The following is a 20086-nucleotide window of genomic DNA, read 5'->3' on the forward strand; positions in this document are numbered from 1 at the left end:
GACAGCGGTAGCGGTGGACTTCTCCACTTCAGTCGAATCTCCTGGAAGGTTGGCGAAGGGGTTTTGGGTGAATTCGAATGCGCGTGGTGAAGCCAAAGCATCCATAAAGTCCGGCTCGTCATGCGTAAGCTCAGCCTCGAGCTTTGCTTGCATACTTTGTAGCTCGCATTGCTCCTTCAAGCTGGGCGCACTGATCTTGGGTCGCAAAGTAAGACTTTTCGGCACTTTCTTCTGCGACTTGGGCGCGCTGGGAGCAAGACGCTGAGGTCTGAGTTGTGGAAGCACAGCCGGGCCCATGCCTAATGCACCGAGCAATGACTCGCGATCAAAGGGAGACTGCGAGAACTCGGAAGCGCGTGGAGACATTAATCCGTACCGATCAGCCGAGTCTGCCTCTTTCGAAGGTCTAAGCGGCGCCATAGCAAACTCGGTAGCTCTTGGAGAAACCATTGGAGTGATGTGTCTTCCAGAGTCTTGTCTGATGTGCGATTCCAGGTTCAGTGATTTTGGTCGGTCTTTCGGCTTCTTCATGGCTTTGGGTTCGAGAATGGGATGGTCCTCTGTGATTTGTACCACGGGCACTGTACGGCCATTGGGATCCACGTATGCTGCTTCATGGCGAGCAGAGTCTTCCGACTTCTTGGACACAGGTACGTCGTGGTCTGACGGCCATGTAAGACCTGAAGGCGCAGAAGAAGGACCTGGGCTGACAGCCAGAAGATCGGGATTACGCAAAAGCTTCGACTGTGCTGTGTCCGGTGGAAGAGGAGCAGTCTTCGGCGACTTGATTCCAGGCACACTGCTACCATCGTAGGATGCTGGGCGACCATTCTCGGTGAAACCGAATGGGGGTGAGTTCGGGCTCAGACCGCGGGTATTACCAAACCTGCTTTGAGGCCTTTGCAACGTTGATCGGAACTCTTGCAACTGCATAATTAAGTTCATGTTTGGTCCGATCCATCTACTTCGCTTCTTCACATCATCGTATGCTTCTTGGACGCTCATCGAAGGGTTCTTGTACAGAACATAAGCCACAACCAGTGTCGCTGATCTGCTCACACCACATTGACAGTGGATCAGAACACGTTTTCCGAGCTGGATTCGCTCATCAATGACCTTTACCAGGCGGACGAGATCGGGGACGATGTCAGTGTTGTGCTCCCAGGGAATGTGAATGTACTCGGGCTCTGGTTTTGTTGAGTTTTTCTCCCCTGGTGCGGAAGTAACATGTTTGAGGAATGAAGGTGCCTTAGGTGTGGTTGGTGATGATTCGTAGACTGGACTCAGATTCTCCCGGCCAAACCCATTCTGAGGGGCCAGAACGTTGCGCTTTGGAGCGTACTGTATGCCGCCACCACCATCAAGACGCAGTTCAGGACCAGAAGGTTGAAAAGTCGCGAAATCAAAAGGGTTCTTGACTTCACTGGCAACGTTCAGGATGACGTCGTAGCGAGAAGCTTGTTCAGCAGTGGGCTCCAGATAGAGATCCAGGTAGTGACCATAAACACAGATAGGTCCATCGGGGTAAGCTTCAGGTTTTTCCTCTTTCGATTGTGGCACGTCGAAGTTCTGGTCGGAGTCGTTCGTCTTGAGCGGGGCGCGCATGTGTAGAGGTAAAGCAAACTCTTTCTGTTCGTGTTGTGCTTCTAGCGACGGCTCCTCGCGAATCTCCTCAGATATGTGTAGAGGCAGAGAGGGTGATGACTGGAAGTGACGAAGCACATTGGGTCGAGCAAACGATGGAGTCGGCGGTACAGCGGCGCGTCCATTTTGAGGTAACGCCTTGGTGTTGGCTGGTGTCAAGATGGTCAAGCCAAGAGTCTTGCTAGAACGTCTCTTGGTGAGACTGGGAGGCTTGGAGAAGGACTGGCCAAGGCTGTCAGCATTCCCCGTACTTTGAAGCGACGATGACATGGGAAGTGATGTGGTGGATGCGGCTCTAGACATGACAAACGCGCCCGATGTGTTGACGGCAAGATTCTTCAGATTTCTTCCTTTCCGGCCAGGGGTGGTAGATCGTTGCAGCTCGAAGAAGGGCTGTGATGAATGCATCATGGCATTATCTGAAGTATGCGGTCTGGTCATGCCGAACGAGGAAGGGTAAGGCTTTCCTAAAGGTGACTCTGGCGAGGAACCCGGAGACATCTCTGTAGCCGACGAATCGTCGATTATGGAAGCGGTTGTAGTAGGGGATGAATCTGCTGAGGTCGATGCAGATGTCGGTACACTTTCTTTGTGCTGGTGATATGAGTCGAAGGGTTTCTGTAAAGTTGTGCCTGTTCGCGAGACATCGCCGCCTGGTAGCGGTTTAGTCGTGCCCACAGGTCCGTGGAAGTTGCTAATCATCGCAATACCACGCAGACTTATTGCTGATCAGACGGGCAGATTCGACGGATGTGCGTGGCCAATGTGAGGATGAGTTAGGGTGAGACGTTCTGCATTGTGGTTAGATGTAATGTCTGTATGTGCTGCGATTGAGATCGTCAGGGTCCGCAACAAGAGCGATCTTACAAAAACAAGTGCGAAGCCTTCGCCGGGAAGACACTCTGCAAAGTGACAGAGATGGGCAAGGGTCGACAAGTAGGTGGTGGATGACAAAGGAAGGAAGGTCGCCAGCAATGATCCAGCGGACAAATGAGAGCAAACTATTAGAAGCAGTATTGGCACTATAAAGCCATTTCTCGAAGAAGCAATCGGCGAGTCCGAACAAGCGGCGAGTCGACGGTCTGGGTACCCGTGAACCTGGACAGAAGGTATGTCAAGATAGGATGGATGAGAGGCTGGTTGGTCGGAAGTAATATGTTAGCAGGGCGCTTCACAGAATCTAGACGGGTAGTTGACCAATCACAATGTGAGGCGGCCTTGTAGCCGCTCTGGGGTCATGCAGCGGCCGCATTGAGTGCAGTAGCGCCCGAAACTCATTGTGACAGGAGATAGAAGCACTTGTACGGGTTCAAAGGAAGCGTTCGATGGATACACATACCAGGTCTTGGGCGATCGAGTCCGGCCGACGTAGAGTAGAGAAAGTACGACGCTAAAGCCAATATCTGTACAGGTCGGAGACTTGACTGGGACCGCACAGAAGGGTATTGTTTTGTTCGAGTCGGGTTGTAATATTAAAGGACCGCACAGGAGCGGTTCGGCGGGTGGAAAGGAAAAGAGTCTGTTGTGGATAACGCGCCGGCAGTTATTGTCTTTCTCGCGGAGGGCTGTAATTTGATGCGAAACCGTACTGGCCAACGGCAGTCGCGGGGAGATAGGAGAGTCGGGTTGGCAGCAGTGTCGAGACAGGCAGGGTCAAGGTCGAATATCGAATGTCGAGCGAGTATGCTGAGGGCGAGAGCGGTGCAGGAGGAAGGTGCGAACAAAGAAGACAGGCTACAGGGTAAGAGTGTTCTGGGCGCGGGTGTGTGTGGTATCGGGACTTTGTTGCGCGAGCGGTTGTTATCGCGGCACAAAGGGCAGCGCTTTCGGTCAAAGGAGAAGCAGAAAGGGACAAAGAGAACAGCAACAGGAACACAGACTGGCCAATACTCGAACCGACCTGGGCGCGCTTGAGAGAGAGGAGAGATCAAAACGGTTGTGACCGAGACGGATGGAATGGACGCCAAGGGTGTGCTATTTTTAGCCACCACCTGGTCGGTGGATGTTGGCGCGTTTCAAACCGTTCAAGTCCTTCTTCGCAGCTCGTCAACCTCCAAGTGCTGAAACGCATTGCAATTTACATCAATGACGAGCGAGCCGATTGCCGCAGAGAGCGGCAGTGTAGGGACCATTAATTGGGCAGAGGATCAACTGTAATACGGATGCACTGGCTCGCGTACCCACGTATCAGTTAGGTCAACGGCACCGACATGTATTTCTAATTCGACACGGAGGCTGCGGCCATGTCGCCGCGGCTCTGCGAGCTTGCCATGGCCATCATGTGTGAATGGCAAAGCCAATGGTAAGCTGTTGACCTAGTGCAATCGGTGGGCAGATTTGTTTGGATAAGTGCCTAGACAGTTTGTAGGGTTTGATGGTTGCTGCAGGGTTTATGCGCATCTGCGACAGCAAAGCAGCTGTCGGCGTGTCAGGGCTCAGTACACGAGATGGCATCTGGGCAGGCTAAGCGAGACGGGTGTTTGAGAGAGGTGAGATCTGGGAACAATACATGTCTGTTGCTATGGCGGAACTACAACAGATGATAGATGGAGAAAATGAGCACGGCTTGTCGAGGTTGGCGATGCTAGGTAGGCTGTGGCTGGTTGATGGTTTGCGAAGAAGGCTGGAGCGGGACGAGGAGCGCGAGGGCGTCCGTACTTGATTGACGGTGGGCCCGCTGTCTTCGAAACCACGGGCATAGTCGAGTCGACAGTTGGACACGCCATCCTCGTCGCTGCTGCTGCTATCCACTACCGTCGCACCCTGTTGCCGCTCTAGTCGTCGCGCACCCGATCGATTGCTACCGCTTCTCGACAAGGCTCCGCGCGCGTCGCGACTTTTTGTTGATGCGCAGAAGCTGCACACAAAGCCTAGGGAAAACAGCGACGAAACAAACACACATCCGGCACGCAGTTCAGGCCACCAGCTTCGACAGAAACCTCAAGAGCGCGTACAAGAATGCTCCTATGATCACGTCGTCTGGAAATGTCGACCAGCGAGCATGACAGCGCGAGCCAAAGCAGGAGGGTCAGTGTTTCCAGGATGCGCCAGAAGGTCAACCCCTCGGACGATCTGTTTTTGAGCCTCGCCATGGACGGCCCCGACCCAGCACATGGCAAAGGTATGCCCAATCTCGACTGAACCCACCTCAACCCACGCTTATGCACACCCAGCACCCCTGCGCAAGCCATTGAACGTGCGAGAACGCGCTCCCTCAAACGAAAGCCTCAATGCCCAAAGACTGGCCGAGTTGCGCGCCCAGCACTCTCCCACCCCTCAGCACCATGATCAAATCAACCTCCACACTCCCTCGCTGCGTGCCTCGATGCGCAAGCCTCGCTATGCTGTCGGAACCACCACCTCCTCGTCCTTCGAGGCTGCTGCTCGCGAGTGGAATGCCTCTTCCGATATCCTCAAATTCCCCTCTAAGCGTCCCACTGGCCCTGCCATTTCCGAAGCCACTCCAAGACAGCGTCGCATGTATCGTGTCGGCAAAGCATATGAGCCATTGACCAGCTCTCGTAATTTGTCCAGTCTCTCCGATCGTCTCGCCCAAGGCCTCATCACACCCACCATGTCCCCAGCCCCGACCGCTCGGAAAGGCTCCAACGCTGAGAGTGAGTCTGTAGATTCTGTCAATGCTCCTTCCACCGTCTGGGACGAACTCGACGACCTCAAGTCTCGTATCCGTAGTCTCGAGATTGGCGGGAAGCCTTCACCTTCCAGTGCAAACCCGACGAATCAGTCCTTTGAACGCCCTCGTACAGCAACAACCGCCCCAACGACTATATCTTCTTCGCCGAAGCATGCTCGGAAACAAAGCAGTTTGCCCACCGATGCCAGCGTCTCTGGTCCATCTACAGCTAACCTGCATCCCCTTTTACACAGTGCCCTCGGAAAGGCAAAGAACGTACTCAATCCACAGCTCTATCGATCTCTCGAGGTAACAGCTTCCGACGCTCTGGCGCTTGCTGCTATGACTGGCGGTAATGGAACCCAAGGTACTGCCTTGACCGCTGCCTCCATGGCCAATGGCGCTGCTGTCTCGGATAGAAACATCAGGAGAAAGGCCGACAGCATGTGCAGGAACCTTACTGATCTCTGCATCGCTTTGTGTGAGGGTAAGGTTGATCTTGCTAGTCCCACTGTCAAGCCTTTTTCCCTGGGTCCATCTCACACGCAAGCCGAAACGCCCTCGTCGCGTTACGCTCGTAGATCGAGTATCGGCTTGCAGGATCTCCAACTCAGGACTGAACCGCCTAGATCCGTGAGCCGTCTCGACAGCCGGAGGAGTAGTTTACTCGGTCTGGGATTGGGCAACACGATCAGCACTAGTCCACTCGAGACCAACGATCAATACCACGGTCAGGAATTGTCACCCAGTCATGATCAGACCGATTATGCAGCTCGTTATAATCGCCCCGGCACCAGCATGCAGAGATACTCTCAAGCTGAGGACGAGGCTGCTCTAGAGGTGCCCTCGCGCGCTCCCTCTCGTGCCATGACGGAATTGGGCCACATGAGACAATCCTCAACACGCAGAACAGATTACGTTAGTGGTGTACAACATTCTCCTGGCTTGCGAGAGACCCTGGCAGCTCGACGCGCAAATGCAGCCCCGGGAGATGGCAGTCAATACGGTTCAACTTCTTCCCATTCAGAGGCAGCGAGACGTATTTTGGAGCGCCGTGCTGCTGTGCAGCTTGAAGAGAGCCAGTACGTGCCTAAGAGGCGCCGCATCGCAAGCCTGACACAGTATTCACCATTGAGCCCTCGCATTGGAAGTGAACCTACCCGTACGAGCAGTCTTTCGAGAAGACGCAACCTCATCGTGGAATAACGAATTCATGGTTCTCTACGACTTTTTTTTCTCTTTCTTGTTCTCTTCTAGATGAATATGCATACATAGGTTTTGGAGTGTTTTTTTTTGCGCCAGCGAGGCTGTGTTTCTTGTAGAACATCGAACTAGCCCACGAATAAATGGCTACCTTCCACCAAGTATACTTTCAAGATCTTGTGCCACGTCAAAGGTCGCCGATTCATGATTTCCCATGTGCCACAACGGACCCTTGGAAATAATGAGCGATCCAGCCCACATTTCTGGGTGGCTGAGCGTGACGCACCACACGGGTGCCAACTCACGTCACTGTGCATGGAAAGCGGCAGAGCATGTGAAAGAGCTGATATCAGTCTTGCTTGGGGTGTGTGATCGAGCTCAAGTGATACAAGACAAAACATCTCGACTCCTGCCTTTTTCTCATCCCAAGTCTCTGCTAAATCGTCCTCATCGCATCTTATCACCAAATACACATCTCCCAGATCGAACCGATACTTTCGCAACAATAAAATGGAGTGGTCAAAGAAGCAATACAACCAGCAGTATGAGAACTGGATGCCTTGGGTCGAGGATAATATTCTTTACTACTTCACCAAGGACAACAAGGCCTCATACGCTACCAAAGGTATGCTAGACTTCCTCGTTACACTTCAGGCTACCGTTCTAACCACATGCTACAGACCAGCTCAGCAAGACCAAGATCACTGGCAACGAACAAGTCGACAACCTCCAGGACGGCGTAAACAACCTCGCAGCCGGTCAAGTCGGACAGGGCGGGCTCCTACAACCCGTCGGCGACAAGGTCTCCAAGGAGGGTATCAACCGCACAGAGAGAGGAGGCAAGGACGACAGCGGCAGCTACACTGGTGCAATGGGCGACAGTGCCCAGGCTGGTGCCAGCAAGGTCACCGAGGGCGCAAAGGGTGCAGGCAGCTACGTCGGAAGCTTCTTCGGCGGCAAGAAGCAGTAAAAGAAGTGACCAAAGGTTCTGCGTGCGCATGCTTTTCACGAGTAACATGATGATTATCGATCTCATTTTCTGGGTTTGGGTTTCGGGAGCGATCAACGGTATACCATAATAGCTTTCGCGGGAACCTTGCTTCCACGTTCGACTTCATTTCTTGATTTCCAACTTCTGCTTGCAATTGCCCTTCTTCTCGGCGTGCCAAAAGTCTGCCGTACTGTTTGCATACAACCTATCGTAAAATAACACGCTCTTCTGATGAAAAGATGTACCTAGAGACCAACCGTTCGAGGCACTCCCGACATCAGATAGATTTTGAGAGATTCCAGGCGACCACAGCTCAGCTGTTCCTCTATACCATCGCACGAGAAGACCGGGTACGATAGAGCCCAGCTCGACTGCGAAACAAAACATGACCGGCCTTGTTTCTACCTTGGTGTTTGTACATGTCCCGCCGCCCTCCCGTCTCTCGATCATTTCCAAGATCCTGAACCCAGCCACCTCAAATTGACGTCAGGTTGAGAAGAAGCAAGTATTGCCGGAGCAAGCAGATCTTTTTGCAGATCACCCAATACAGCTCGTCCATCATGCACAACGATCTCATTGGGAGTTGAAACCGCAGCGGTTTGGGTTTAGTGATTAAGGTCGGTGGTGGGTAAGGCGTCAGTATGTCGTCCGAGTGGGCTTTAGTTTCAAGTCTTCTTGTTCTTTGCGACCTGTGAACTTGTCGATTTCACCTCTTCTTTTGCGATTCCAAACGACCAACATTCTCCAGCATGGTACACCTTGACACCCCTGCGCCGGATACTGGCATCTTCACCACGGAAGAAGTGCGACCACGATCGAAGCCTTGCAAGTCCACGTCACGGATCGTTTCTCTACCACGCAACCACTACAAGGAACCGCCAAACCTCGCAGCAGGATTCAGATCACTCGACCTTTCCTGTGAAGCACCAGTCAGAGCGAACCTGGTCGCCGACAAGATAACCACAGACTCGTTCCGTATAACGCTGGAAACCTGGGGCGAGAGATCGCTACTCTACTCGGCGAGCGCGACGTGGATCGAGCACAAGGCCTACGCCAAAGACTGCCTGTTTGGCCAGTTCGACACACACGATTTACCCGCAAACGGTGCAGCGAGCAAGAGGGGGGCACAACAAGAGAACTCGCGGGAATTCACCTTTCCTCAAGCATTCAAGGACGATGTCGACATCATCTGTTGGCTCAATCGACTGGACATGGCCAGCGGCGATCGGAACTACCGTATAAGAGCCTACGCGACTAACGTCACCCGCAAAGGCTTCACGGCTCACATCGATACGTGGGGGGACAGTCTTCTGTATGGAGGTGCGATGTGCTGGATTGCCTTTCCAAAGCGCAAGCGCTACGTGCAAGCAGGCAGCTTCAACACAGGCGACGTCCGAAGTTGGAGCAATCCGATCCCAGAAACAAAGTCGGAGGTGAAGTTTCAGGAGGGTGTGTTCAAGTCGCATCGGCCTGCTCCTACGGTCTTGTGTGCCTTGAACTATATCGATATGGCAGGCAATGCAGACTTGAGAGTCGCTGTTGACGTCCATGATGTCGGTACACAAGGGTTTCGTTGGTCGTTGAAGACGTTTGAGGATAGTACATTGTACGCTGCTGGTGCGAGCTGGATAGCTCTTGGTTTCGCATGAGCAGATGGCCGTGTCTGAGATCAAGTTCAACGAACGGGCCCAATGGATGCTGAAGCTGTAATAGGCTGGTGTCGCGCTTCGGTGAAGTGGGAGTGAAGAGAACGAGTGCTTGGTGGACGGTCCACTCAAACCACTAATGCTGTATAGTACATTGTAAGTAATCGCTGTAGTAGGACAGGACATGGTTAATCGTAATAGGCTATGTCAAGCGCAGCACAATTTCTGCTCAACGTTTTCTCCCTACCGTTACAAAGTTGTTCCCCCATCATGCTCCCCTTCATGATGCACGCCTGTGTTTCTCGTGAGGTGACAGCCGTGGGGGAGGGGCCATGAGGTCAAACCAGGGGTAGTGTAACAATCATGGCAAGGCAAAAGCACGCAAGCGACCCATTCAGCTTGTGATGTTTCCTGCTCCAGTCATCTTTACGTCCGTTCGAAACGTGATCTCATCGACGAGAAGAATGTCTGATTCGCTGAGGCTGTTCGGCTGACTGGTATGCAGCCAATGGCCGACTTGCCAGCCTTGGTGACCCTTCACTTCTGATTACATCGACATTACCTTTTTATTGTCGCACTCGACTAGCAGCATCCTGTTATTGTCAGTTTGTTCACGGAAAAGCATAAAATGTGCGCTTCTGCTTCCTTCTTACCTCTTGTCACTTCGTTCGTTGTGTGAGCTATTCAAACATTGATCCACCACTCACCACGCGCCAACGCTTGCTATCACACACCACATTTTTGAGTCACAGAGGAAATGGCACCCAACATCAATCTTCAGCGCGCTCGTTCGCCGAGCAACAGCCGCCGCAGACAACTTATCCTACCTGCAATCCTCCAACACATCCAGGACGCACGCAGCAAACCGACCACGAACGAACACATCAACCACTCTGTCAGCATGTCACCATCCATCGACCTCTCTGACCTCTCCGACGCGCTCGAGTCGCCCATCCCATCAGACACACACAAGCAGATGGCCAAAGTCAGAGGAGTCCGCTTCAACAACAAAGTCAGCATCGTCGAGATTGAAGTCCCCGAGCGCATCCAAAGCCAGCGCGTCAGCTTCAGCGACCAAGTCATCGATATCGACACTGCAGAATCCGCGCATCCATCTCCATCGTCCAGTCCTCCTAGGAAGCGTGTTCGCTTTGGCTGTCTCAAGACCAGCGTGCGCAAGCATCTCTCGCATACTTCTATCTACAAGATGAAGAACTTTGATGCCATCAGCCCTCTCATGACACCTAAGAAGAGAGTTCGCTTTGGTTGCATGAAGGGCGAGGCTCCTGCTGTAACTCACACCAACAGCGAAGTGGAGGAGTTACTTGCTGAGGAGGCTGCTACCTTCAAGCGTGAGAAGAGAAGAGGATCGACTTCGGATGCTGACAGCGAGATGTCCGAGCAAACGACTGATTCCGAAGACATCGAGGTGGATTGAGCATTCGTCACAGAGGTTGACAGCGAAGACGCGTGGGTTCTGAAGGTTTCCAATGACGATATTACATGTGAATAAGTAAATCAACGAGGGAGGGTGGTGACGCTTTTGGTACGGTGATTGGCACTACCATGACTTCGATGGGAGGTATACCAGGCAAAGGGGGTTTATAGACTCTGCTATCGTATCACAGTGAGACTCAGTGTGTGTTCAGCAAACATGTCACATTTTGGTGAGGGAAGAGAAATCAAAAGATTACGAGTGAGGATGCCCAATGCGTCAGTGGTATAGACGATTCGTCCGTGCGTTGTCGCGTGCGGCATGCAGCGGCGCTCGGATTTAAGCAGCGATGACATATCGTTACCGCTTCCGTCCAGAACCTTCGAGGGGTCATGTTTATGCAGATGCGACCAGCAATTCGAACTACTCGACAACTTTCCCTCTACAGCTAGTCGCGTATGCTTGGTGTCATAGACGTTCGGTAGTCTGCACCCACACCCTCTGGACAAGCAGCATGGCACACCTGGCCGAGAAACTCAAGCACCAAGGCAACGATCTATTCAAGGCAGGCGACTACGCAGCAGCCGAAGAACAATACACGGCCGCCATAACAAAATACTCTCGCAACCCCCTGCTGTTCACCAACCGCGCCCTCGCCCGCATCCGACTGCAAAGATGGCAGGGCGTCATCGACGACTGTCTGCACAGCATCTCCCTCACACCGCACAACGCTTTCAACTTCAAGTCCTACTTCTACCTCGCCCAAGCACAACTGGCTCTGCACCACCCCAATGAAGCTCTGTCGTCAGCCCTGACCGCCTACAACCAAGCCATGCATCCTCCACCCGCCGAAGCAAACAAAGCCACCGCTGCTCTCCCTTCCCTCTCCGACTTTGTTCTCAAATGCAAGAAAGAGAAGTTTGCCGCCAGAGAAAGACAACGCAGACGCCAAAGAGGCGACATCCTCGCCGAGCTGGAAGAATCCCTCGAAGCGTCCAAACGCACCCAACTCTCCTCCATCGAATCCCTCCTCTCCACCTCCTCAATCGGCGTCGTCTCCGCCCAAGAACAACGGCAGGAAATTCTCGAGTCTCACCAACACAAACTCGACGAGCTCAAGACTGTTTTTGCATTGGCGGATCCGCAGAACCATCAACCTAGAGAAGTCCCTGATTATCTGGTCGACACGATTAGTTTTGAAATCATGCATGATCCGGTCATTACGAGGACTGGACATAGTTATGAGAGAGCGACGCTGTTGGAGCATCTGAAGAATAACCCTACGGATCCGTTGACGAGGGAGCCTTTGACGCCCAAGGAATTGAGGCCGAATGTTGCGTTGAGGCAGGTGTTGGAGGAGTTTTGGAAGACGGCGGGGACGTGGGCTATTGATTGGTAGAGATGCCATATTTGTCTCCTTGGATTCCTGTCGAGTCTCTGCTGCTCTTTTTGGATCCAGAAGGCCACATTCTGCATTTCCTGTCTGCTGTTTTGTCTTTCTCTTTTTTTTCTTTTTTTTTCTTTTTCTCTGTTTCCTTCATGTCTCGGGGCATAGCGATGTGGAGTTCTGTCATCTTGTCCAGTCTTGCAGATAGAGCGTATTGCATCACGTGTTTTGAACTGAACGTATGCAATTGCACCAGTATTAAGTCATCAACCACGATTCTCGCTACATCTCAAGAGATGCATAACATGGTTCTACAGCCTTGACTCCATATCGACCCGTGATGTTCAAGTCATCTATAGAAATGCACAAAGTTTTGAAATTGCGAGTTGTGTCCAGAGAGAAACGATGATGTGACAAGTCTCTTTGGGCAATACTTTGATTGTTGAGGAACCTGTGCATTCTAATAGTCGTCAGTTGGCAGGTGGAGTCCCACTTGAGAGCTACTTCAATTTTTCTTATTCGGCTTCTGTTCCACAATCACATATGGCAGTGACGTAGACTATCCAAATGTACAGATATCTCCAAAACAAGGTCGAGTTCAAAGAAGAGTCCATGTCGTTTCAATTTCTGTAGAAGCGTTTCTGACATCTCAGAGGACTATGCTTTTCTACCGCTGTTTTGTCTGTCATGTGAACGTCTTGCTGAATCCCATGTAGTCGACGTCTCTTTCAAACAGCAGTCTGCGAGAGAAGGCACTATAGGAATGCACGAATATTTCTCTAGAAAAACCATGGCCAAAGAGAGTCGATGCTATCGTCAGTCTCTCTGAATACTACTCTGATCTGTGATAACACCGTACATCTTTATGGTTTGGTATCTGAAGCAGAAGGATCTGCTGGAGTTTCGTATACTTTTCTGTTTCACGATAGCATCTAAGAGTAAAGTGAGCTATCAAAATGCACAGTCGTTACCAAAATCGAGGAAGATCAAAAGAGCGTCATGCAAGGGATATTTGAATTGAGCGTTACTTTTCCTATGCCATTTTTCCGAAACCTTGCTCTTAGCAAATGCTATTCTCAATGAGATAGTCAACCTTTCCTCGTGTCAATGCACGTTCAATCCTCATCCTCGTCGTCATCCTCGCCACTCTCTTCGTAATCTCCATCTTTGCTGTCTTCTTTCTCCTCAAACTCTTCTTCTGACTCCTCAAACTCTTCTTCTGACTCCTCCGACCCTTCTTCAACCTCGTCATCCTCATCCTCAAACTGCTCCTCCTCTGTGTCTTCTCCCTCATCACTGTCTTCATTCTCCGGTTCTTCATCTGCTTCGTCGTCGACCTGGATGTCCAAGCTTTCCCAGGACTGTAGCTTTTCTGTGACTTGCTTGGCCACGTCACCCGTGAAGCTGATGCTTCCGTCGATTCTGTCCGTTGTGAAGAATCCCATGAACACGCTGGAGCCGCTGGAGATCTTTGGCTTGACGATCAGGCATTCTGTGAGTGTGGTGATGGTTGAGATGTACTCGAGAACGGCCTTGAGGTTGTGATCGGAGAGGAAGTTGCAGTTGTTTGATTCGATCTTGTTGATACCGTCGACGTGAAGGGTTGACCAGTGACTCGAGTCCTGTGACTCTAATCTTCATGTCCTCAAAGTGGACTTGCTTGATGTCTATCTTCTCGATCCAGTATTCAAGCATCCAAGTGTCATAGGCTACAGGAATTCTGCTGTGCTTGATGGACAGACGACGATTTTTCTTGTCGTAAGCGACGTTGATGGCCTTCTGTGACTTTTTGCCAATTTGTGTCTCGATGTGCACGTTGATGTTTTTGTTGGGACTGAGATAGCGTGCGAGTGTCATCGGAAAGTCGTAGTAGCCCCAGGCCAGTTCGATCTTCGAGCAGTTGCGACGTGGGTACAGCTTGACCTCAAGACCTTGGATCTGGCAGCCAGCTTCTTCGGCGGCACCAGTAATAGTGTCGAACGCATCAACTTCATCAGCTGTGACGTTATAGGTCTCGAAATCTCCACAGTCAGTACCGTCCAGCTTCTTGCTGAAGCCGAGCATGTTGTAGTTCTCGTCGCTGAACTCGTCGGTTATGCCAATAGTGATGGGTTGCTTGTACTCCTTAAGGTTCGCAAAGACAGCCGTTAGGTCATCGTAGATACTAGTACCAGTTTCGACGCTGTGACGCTCATTGACTGGAAGTCTCTTCACCCATTGGAAACAGCCGTCGGGCTCGAGTCGGAGGGCGCTGAGCACGATATGGCGAATGCAGGGGCCGATGGCGGGACTCCCGACCATGTCCATCAACTCCTTGACAGCATACTCTGAGTTGAACAGGGCAATCTTTTCGAAGTAGAAAGCTCCGAAATGAACGTCTGTGAGGAATTTCATCTCTTTGTCGGCTTCACAGAGGTCGACGAGCTCTTCAGGGGTGCGAATTGCGAACTCTTTGACGATCATCGTCTTTACTTCCATAGGAAGTGCACCCCAATTGGCCATTGTGACTGTGCTGGATCTCGAGGTAAAGTCAGTTGATGTAACCAGAAGGAGAAGAGTTAGATCGAGAAATAGTGTCGTAGGTGTGTACGAGTTCGAGGTATCGAACGAAAGTACAGGTGGGTACTCGACCCTCGCGTGTGTGGAGTGTATGGAACAAGATGGATGGAAGTTGGAAAGAAAATACTTACTTTGCTGTTCTCCTTATGGCGGTGCTGGTGCGAGAGAGATGGTGCGTCGAGATGACTGTACTCGCGTGTCTACGTCGAGAAGAAGGAGGAAGAGAGAGGATTGCTTCGAAGCGTCAGGCGCTTTTATAATGATGGCGTGCAAACAGCCAACTGAACGTGTCTGAACGTGTTGTTGACGTGATCGTCGACGACGAGGTCCGGTCTCGTTGTCGACCTGCTGACGCACCGCTGCGATACCTGGGCCCGGAAGGTTCTATGCCTGGCCTTCTGTCGTGATCATACCCGTTTACTCTCTCGAGGTGCTAACTTCCTATATACACTTTTTCGTCTTCTTCTTCTTTCTGACTCACAGAGTCATGCTCCTGTTTGTGAATATCATCAATGGACGCTCTACCCAGTCACCGAGTATCCAGAGAGGAAAACGGTAGCCTCGAAGATCGGAAGCATCCTCTCACCCGCAGCAGTATAATGTTAGTTGAAGACACCGCAATCGAAAGCGTCAATCTATGTTCATGAAGCTGAAAACGACATCCTCACTGCTTCACAGCTTATGTGACCAAGTATTCTGTCGTTTTCAGTGCCATGCTCGTCCGCAATGCTATCAGTAGTGACGTGTCTCTTTTTGGAACCGAGCATCTTACAGTTCTCCTCGCTGTATTCGTCGGTGATGCCCATAGTGATGGATACTCCATGTTCTTTGGGACTCGAAGACGTGGCTCTCAAGTCTTCCTAGACAGAGAGAGTATCGTCATTGGACTCAAATGCGGTCTGAGTGTGACTTGGTAGCCTCGCCCTAAGTAGGGGTGGGTTGGCCAACTCCAGCTCCATATAACGTACGAATTGATGTGAGAGGAGAAGCATGTTGTACCAGTATTGAACAAGTCTCTTGAACGGAAAGATTGGAGTGGAACAAGAAGCAGTGTATATATAATTGAAACTTGACAAGCGGATAGCTGTAGATGTGGAATCTGTTGATGTGATGTGGGGATGGACCAGTCTATATACCTATCTGCTCTGATGACAGCTATGATTGCTGCATGTAAACATGAATAAGGATCACAAAGACCTACGCAAACATGGAAAGCTTTGGGTTAGGCTATCAGCTTCCATCATGAAATAGTTATCAGAGCCGAAGTGAGCCGCGTGCCTTTACGAGTCACGGCAGAGATTTGATTTGGCCAGTTGAAAGGCGTTCAGAGCCATTCTTGAAGTTTGTTGAGATACTCCTGATTCTTTCAAACTTATTATAGATATGGGCGGCAGAAGGGTTGTTACTGGAGATCTTCAGTGTTCATGCGTGGAGTCGATCTGGCATAGCCGAGTTGGAGAGCTATGCTTTGTAGGATTTTGAGGCATAGAGTAGAGCAATTCGAGCGAGCGCATTGAAAGACCCAAACTTACAAGCTTTCGTATATCGCTCCTTGTCCATTGAGTTTACTCTAGCAGTTTCTTGTCGACTCTGGATCGAACGGTCCATTCTTCAAGTTAAATTGATGAGCAGCAAACAGAAAGTGGATTCAGTCTTTGAAGTTCATCGTTCTGGGATGAAAAGGCAAGCCAAGATAAGGCAAAGACGTATTTGATGGCGACACGGCTACACATAGTGTGCCTTTCCGTCTGGTCAATCAATTGACCTACATTGACCACAGACGCTGCCAAGAAGTCTGCTCTCACGGAAGGAGGAGAAGTGAATACGCTGTAGCCTTTTGGAAGCAACTGCTCCACGAAGAGCTCTTGCCGACTCAACTTTCACTCGTCAGCACTTACTTTATGTTTCAGTAGAAGTCTGCTCATGACAGAGATCGGTACTGTGGCTCACACGTTTCACACCACTCGATGGAAAAATACAAGCCTAGCGTAAATAGAATCCAGGGGTTGTGAGTTCAACTCTCAGCCTTGGTTGGTCGCAATTATGACTTTGGGTTTTTCCCCCAAGCTAGTCTTCTATCTTGGTTCTTTTTGCTTGCACTTGATTGACCTACGTCAACCACGGCACCAAGTCTCCATGGAAGGGTCTGTCAATTTGTTCAGCCTTCTCATTACCGACCCAGCGCCATATTCCTTGCGTGCCAATCACTTCTGTATCTCCGTGCGCTACACTCTTCAACTCATCAAGTCTCGGTTCGCTTTGTACTTTTTGGAAGAACAGCGGTGTCCAAGTCTTGCTTTCCTTCTCTTCTCGCTTCCTCATCTCGCGTTGACCTTGTTCGACCTTACTTTTTGCGTCGGCGGCTGCTTGCATGTTTCCAGAATTCAAGGCTGAGATAGTAGGACCCCACGCTTTCCTGCTTTCGTAAGGGTCAAGCATTGACTCATCCGGGACTTGCGTAGGGAGCGGTGGGTGCGCATTCGTGTCAAACTCTTCAATCACCGTGTTGGCCTTTTCGTCGCGAATGGTGAAGACAGAATTCCAGGTGCCATCCAAGGTGTAGATTGGATGTTTGCGGCTGCTGTCTTCGGTGGAGTAGACTGCGGCGTGTAGACCGTTCTTCTTGCCAGCCAGACCCAGTAGGCGCTTTCCAGAGAAGTCCACAGTGGCAACATAGCCAGACGAAGAGACAATGTCGTAACTTCCAACCAGCTCCGGATATGGTGTTCCAGTGATAAGACCTGAGACTTTCACAGAAGGTAGAGGAACCAGATAATCCTCGTTCCACTTGTCAAGGTGGATTATCGCGTGCCCAATTTGCTTGATGTTGACAGTGCCTGAGAATGTGATGTTTTGGCATGCATACCCTTCGGCCTAAACTTGAAGTTAGTCATAGCGAGCACTCAACAGCTTTGTAGACATACCCTGACGCCTTGCTCATCGTTCCATAGATAGCAGGCCGTAACTGGTGGGTGATGACTGACTTTGAATCAGCACTTCTTCAACCACACCATCTCCTCAACAATAAGTCGAACTGACCTGACTTGCTCAGCAATTAAGCCTGTTCTGCCTTCGCCATCATCACCACCCCAAGCTCCCATGAACACTTCACCCAAGAAAGCATTCAACGGCTTCTTGACACCCGCGTTCTCGTCCCGACCTGCATACTGTTGACGCTTTAGACTTGCCAGAAACCACTTTAAGACAAGCAAACAACGTTTCTGAGCGTCAGGCTCTGAGGCTGGAGCGCACAATAGTTGAGGTCTCTCGCACCAATAAGATGTAAACTCGACGGTCGATTGTGACGCCAGCAGAAACGGAGGTGCGGTGATAGTTGAGAGATCACCTTTTACTGTCGAGATGGATGCAATGAATTCTTTCAGTGTTGATCTGTTGCCGTCGACCATGGTGAAATCTGGTGTTGATACTGTTGGCGATCTGTTTATGTGGTGTCGATCAGGGTCCAGACTCTGGATGTGGTCGTTTTATTCTTTTGTCGTGGAGTGGACTTTCCAATGCTTGTGTTAGTACTTCAGAATGTGCTGCCGATAGAGAAGAATGTAACTGATGTTCTTGAGCGATAGGATAGACATCAAATGATGCTCGTCGTCGTCCTCGAGGTCTTGTCAATGACGACATTGACCAGCTTGGCAACAACGTCTCGCGGAACTTCCGGCTCGCATGCCAGCAACTGGTCCTTCTACCATAATGCAACAACAGATTGTTGACTCATCCTTGTTCCATTGAGAGCTGTGATAGACTAACACCTCCCGACTCTCACTGGATAGCCGTCTTTCAGTAAGTCCACCTTGCATTTTCATAAGAGACTGTGCAGAGCCTCATGGTTGGGGAAAGCTCATATTGTATGTGTGTTCGAGAGACAGTCCGTTCCTTCTGAGACGGCAAGACATTGTAGATTACGGAGGTGTACTGCAGGGTTTCGGACAAAGGTTACGTTTCGAGGAGGGCACTTCTGAGCTCGCAGCGCGGGTACTTTGTCCATACTCCCTCGGGCTCTACACCAGCACCCAATCCTCCTCCAGATCATCAAGAACCTGCTCTGCTGACTCGCCTGAGCCTCCTTCTTGGTCTTGCTGGTTGTCTTGAGAGATCCAGGTCATTTTGAACATCTCTGTGATGGCATCCAGGATGCGGTCTTCTGCTTGTTGACGCTGCATGGCAGCAATCGCTTCTGCGAGTTCTCGCTGGAAGACGATGTAGAAGAGCTGAGAGGCTGAGAGACCGTCCATGATCAGCTTTATACGGGTTAGCAACTGTTCAGTCAAGTTTGGATATGCTCGACGTACGTGCTTGCTTGAGAAGACGCGAAGGTCTGAATGTTTGTAGGGAGTGTTGAGCGGGAGCCTGGTAGATCAGTAAGGTATTGAAGATCTGATGAGGTTTGGTATAGCTACCTTTGTTCGATGTGGAGACGCGTGTTATGGTAAGTCCTCATGGTGCAGAAGGTGCGTTTTGCGTTGTGGTAGCAGTTTCCGCGTATGTACACAGCATTTCACTTCACTTCTACGACGCTGTTCCATTCCCTTCTCGGCACCTAACATAACAACGAGGTCACCAAGTTCTCGTAGCTCCCACTACTTCCTCCTCAACATCACCATCAAAGCCCCTGCCGCTTCCCACAATGGCACCACGCTTCCTCAAGAAGCTCAAGACTAGTGTCGAAGACCTGGTCAGCAAGATGACCCGCGCCCTCAGGGGCAGCAGCAGTAAGTATCGTCTCTTCCTTCTCATCTCGTCTCTGCTTCTCGCTCACACCACCGTCGAAGGCGACAGCATCAGGGCGGAGTCCATGGCCTCGCCAGCCACTCAAGAGAAGGATGACGCAAAGGCTCGCGCCAGGTTCCCTTCCACCATCCCCGCCAGGGAGCGCATGGCCCTTGACAATTGATCGACTATGTGACGGGAGGTGGAGGGGGTACCGGAAGAGAGCTTGAAGGCTCATCAGGGGTTGGGTCGGGTCAGGTCGAAGGGGATGTCAAGGCTCGTGCCGGGTTCATGGATAGGTCGAGGACGAATGTATGAGTACGACGATTGATGAAGCATACTGCAACACCATGTTTCATTATAGTTATGCACCGTGAGACTCGCAATGTTGAATCTGTGAACGAGAGTATGCTTTGCTGGATCGTAGGCATACAAATTCACAATTTGACTTCTAGAACAACCCCATAAACATGTACCTGAATTTGAGGGTTCCATGTGCGGTTACGCAGTATAAGCTATTCGCTGAGTGTCTCAAATTCCAGAACATCAACGACTTAGATTATATAGTCCACACTCTCTCATCATCAGGTAGTGTACAAGGGAAAGCAGAAATCAAGTCAACATACAGAAAATAAGATCATCTACCACTTATCTGAAACACACCCGTCTCCTTTCTTCCCACCGCCTTGTGCACCCCAGTCCACTGCTGTACACTCCGCCTGAGCGGACCGCTGAGTATGTCCAACTTGGAGTCATTCAAGGAGGTCCGAATGTCTAACTTGACGTACTTGAAAGGAATGTATGGTTGGAGTTTCGGCTGCTAGGTGCGACGTATACGTCTGTTGTAGTATCATGAACATAG

At 50.9% G+C, this 20086-nt stretch overlaps 10 protein-coding genes across 10 annotated transcripts; 6 read left to right on the forward strand and 4 right to left on the reverse strand.

Moving 5' to 3' along the window:
- Nucleotides 1–897: 897 nt before the first annotated feature.
- On the reverse strand, nucleotides 898–1605 carry M436DRAFT_34982 (DSPc-domain-containing protein; the record flags this gene model as incomplete). Its single annotated transcript, XM_013576139.1, has 2 exons — nucleotides 898–1211; nucleotides 1359–1605. Coding segments are annotated over 2 exons (561 nt in total), but the record flags the coding sequence as incomplete, so codon positions are not given.
- Nucleotides 1606–4969: 3364 nt separating this feature from the next.
- M436DRAFT_36983 (uncharacterized protein) lies at nucleotides 4970–6484 on the forward strand (the record flags this gene model as incomplete). Its single annotated transcript, XM_013576506.1, has 1 exon — nucleotides 4970–6484. One exon carries the CDS (start codon nucleotides 4970–4972, stop codon nucleotides 6482–6484), a length of 1515 nt encoding a protein of 504 aa, XP_013431960.1.
- Nucleotides 6485–6991: 507 nt separating this feature from the next.
- Nucleotides 6992–7451, forward strand: M436DRAFT_77844 (uncharacterized protein; the record flags this gene model as incomplete). Its single annotated transcript, XM_013576973.1, has 2 exons — nucleotides 6992–7106; nucleotides 7162–7451. The coding sequence occupies 2 exons, from the start codon at nucleotides 6992–6994 to the stop codon at nucleotides 7449–7451; spliced, it is 405 nt and encodes a 134-aa protein (XP_013432427.1).
- A 770-nt stretch (nucleotides 7452–8221) lies between these two features.
- On the forward strand, nucleotides 8222–9121 carry M436DRAFT_34864 (uncharacterized protein; the record flags this gene model as incomplete). The annotated part of the gene is made up of 1 exon (XM_013576118.1): nucleotides 8222–9121. The coding sequence occupies one exon, from the start codon at nucleotides 8222–8224 to the stop codon at nucleotides 9119–9121; it is 900 nt and encodes a 299-aa protein (XP_013431572.1).
- Nucleotides 9122–9875: 754 nt separating this feature from the next.
- M436DRAFT_36369 (uncharacterized protein) lies at nucleotides 9876–10556 on the forward strand (the record flags this gene model as incomplete). Its single annotated transcript, XM_013576376.1, has 1 exon — nucleotides 9876–10556. The coding sequence occupies one exon, from the start codon at nucleotides 9876–9878 to the stop codon at nucleotides 10554–10556; it is 681 nt and encodes a 226-aa protein (XP_013431830.1).
- Nucleotides 10557–11067: 511 nt separating this feature from the next.
- On the forward strand, nucleotides 11068–11952 carry M436DRAFT_36257 (U-box-domain-containing protein; the record flags this gene model as incomplete). Its single annotated transcript, XM_013576359.1, has 1 exon — nucleotides 11068–11952. One exon carries the CDS (start codon nucleotides 11068–11070, stop codon nucleotides 11950–11952), a length of 885 nt encoding a protein of 294 aa, XP_013431813.1.
- Nucleotides 11953–13055: 1103 nt separating this feature from the next.
- M436DRAFT_59932 (uncharacterized protein) lies at nucleotides 13056–14442 on the reverse strand (the record flags this gene model as incomplete). The annotated part of the gene is made up of 2 exons (XM_013576665.1): nucleotides 13056–13562; nucleotides 13597–14442. 2 exons carry the CDS (start codon nucleotides 14440–14442, stop codon nucleotides 13056–13058), a joined length of 1353 nt encoding a protein of 450 aa, XP_013432119.1.
- A 2166-nt stretch (nucleotides 14443–16608) lies between these two features.
- M436DRAFT_69143 (Oxysterol-binding protein) lies at nucleotides 16609–17906 on the reverse strand (the record flags this gene model as incomplete). The annotated part of the gene is made up of 3 exons (XM_013576815.1): nucleotides 16609–17373; nucleotides 17424–17478; nucleotides 17539–17906. 3 exons carry the CDS (start codon nucleotides 17904–17906, stop codon nucleotides 16609–16611), a joined length of 1188 nt encoding a protein of 395 aa, XP_013432269.1.
- Nucleotides 17907–18515: 609 nt separating this feature from the next.
- M436DRAFT_77850 (uncharacterized protein) lies at nucleotides 18516–18955 on the reverse strand (the record flags this gene model as incomplete). Its single annotated transcript, XM_013576974.1, has 3 exons — nucleotides 18516–18755; nucleotides 18807–18864; nucleotides 18915–18955. 3 exons carry the CDS (start codon nucleotides 18953–18955, stop codon nucleotides 18516–18518), a joined length of 339 nt encoding a protein of 112 aa, XP_013432428.1.
- Nucleotides 18956–19141: 186 nt separating this feature from the next.
- On the forward strand, nucleotides 19142–19408 carry M436DRAFT_35372 (uncharacterized protein; the record flags this gene model as incomplete). Its single annotated transcript, XM_013576210.1, has 2 exons — nucleotides 19142–19226; nucleotides 19287–19408. 2 exons carry the CDS (start codon nucleotides 19142–19144, stop codon nucleotides 19406–19408), a joined length of 207 nt encoding a protein of 68 aa, XP_013431664.1.
- Between the last annotated feature and the right edge of the window lie 678 nt (nucleotides 19409–20086).

This window comes from Aureobasidium namibiae (assembly GCF_000721765.1).
Source record: "Aureobasidium namibiae CBS 147.97 unplaced genomic scaffold scaffold_1, whole genome shotgun sequence".
Lineage (NCBI taxonomy): Eukaryota > Fungi > Ascomycota > Dothideomycetes > Dothideales > Saccotheciaceae > Aureobasidium > Aureobasidium namibiae.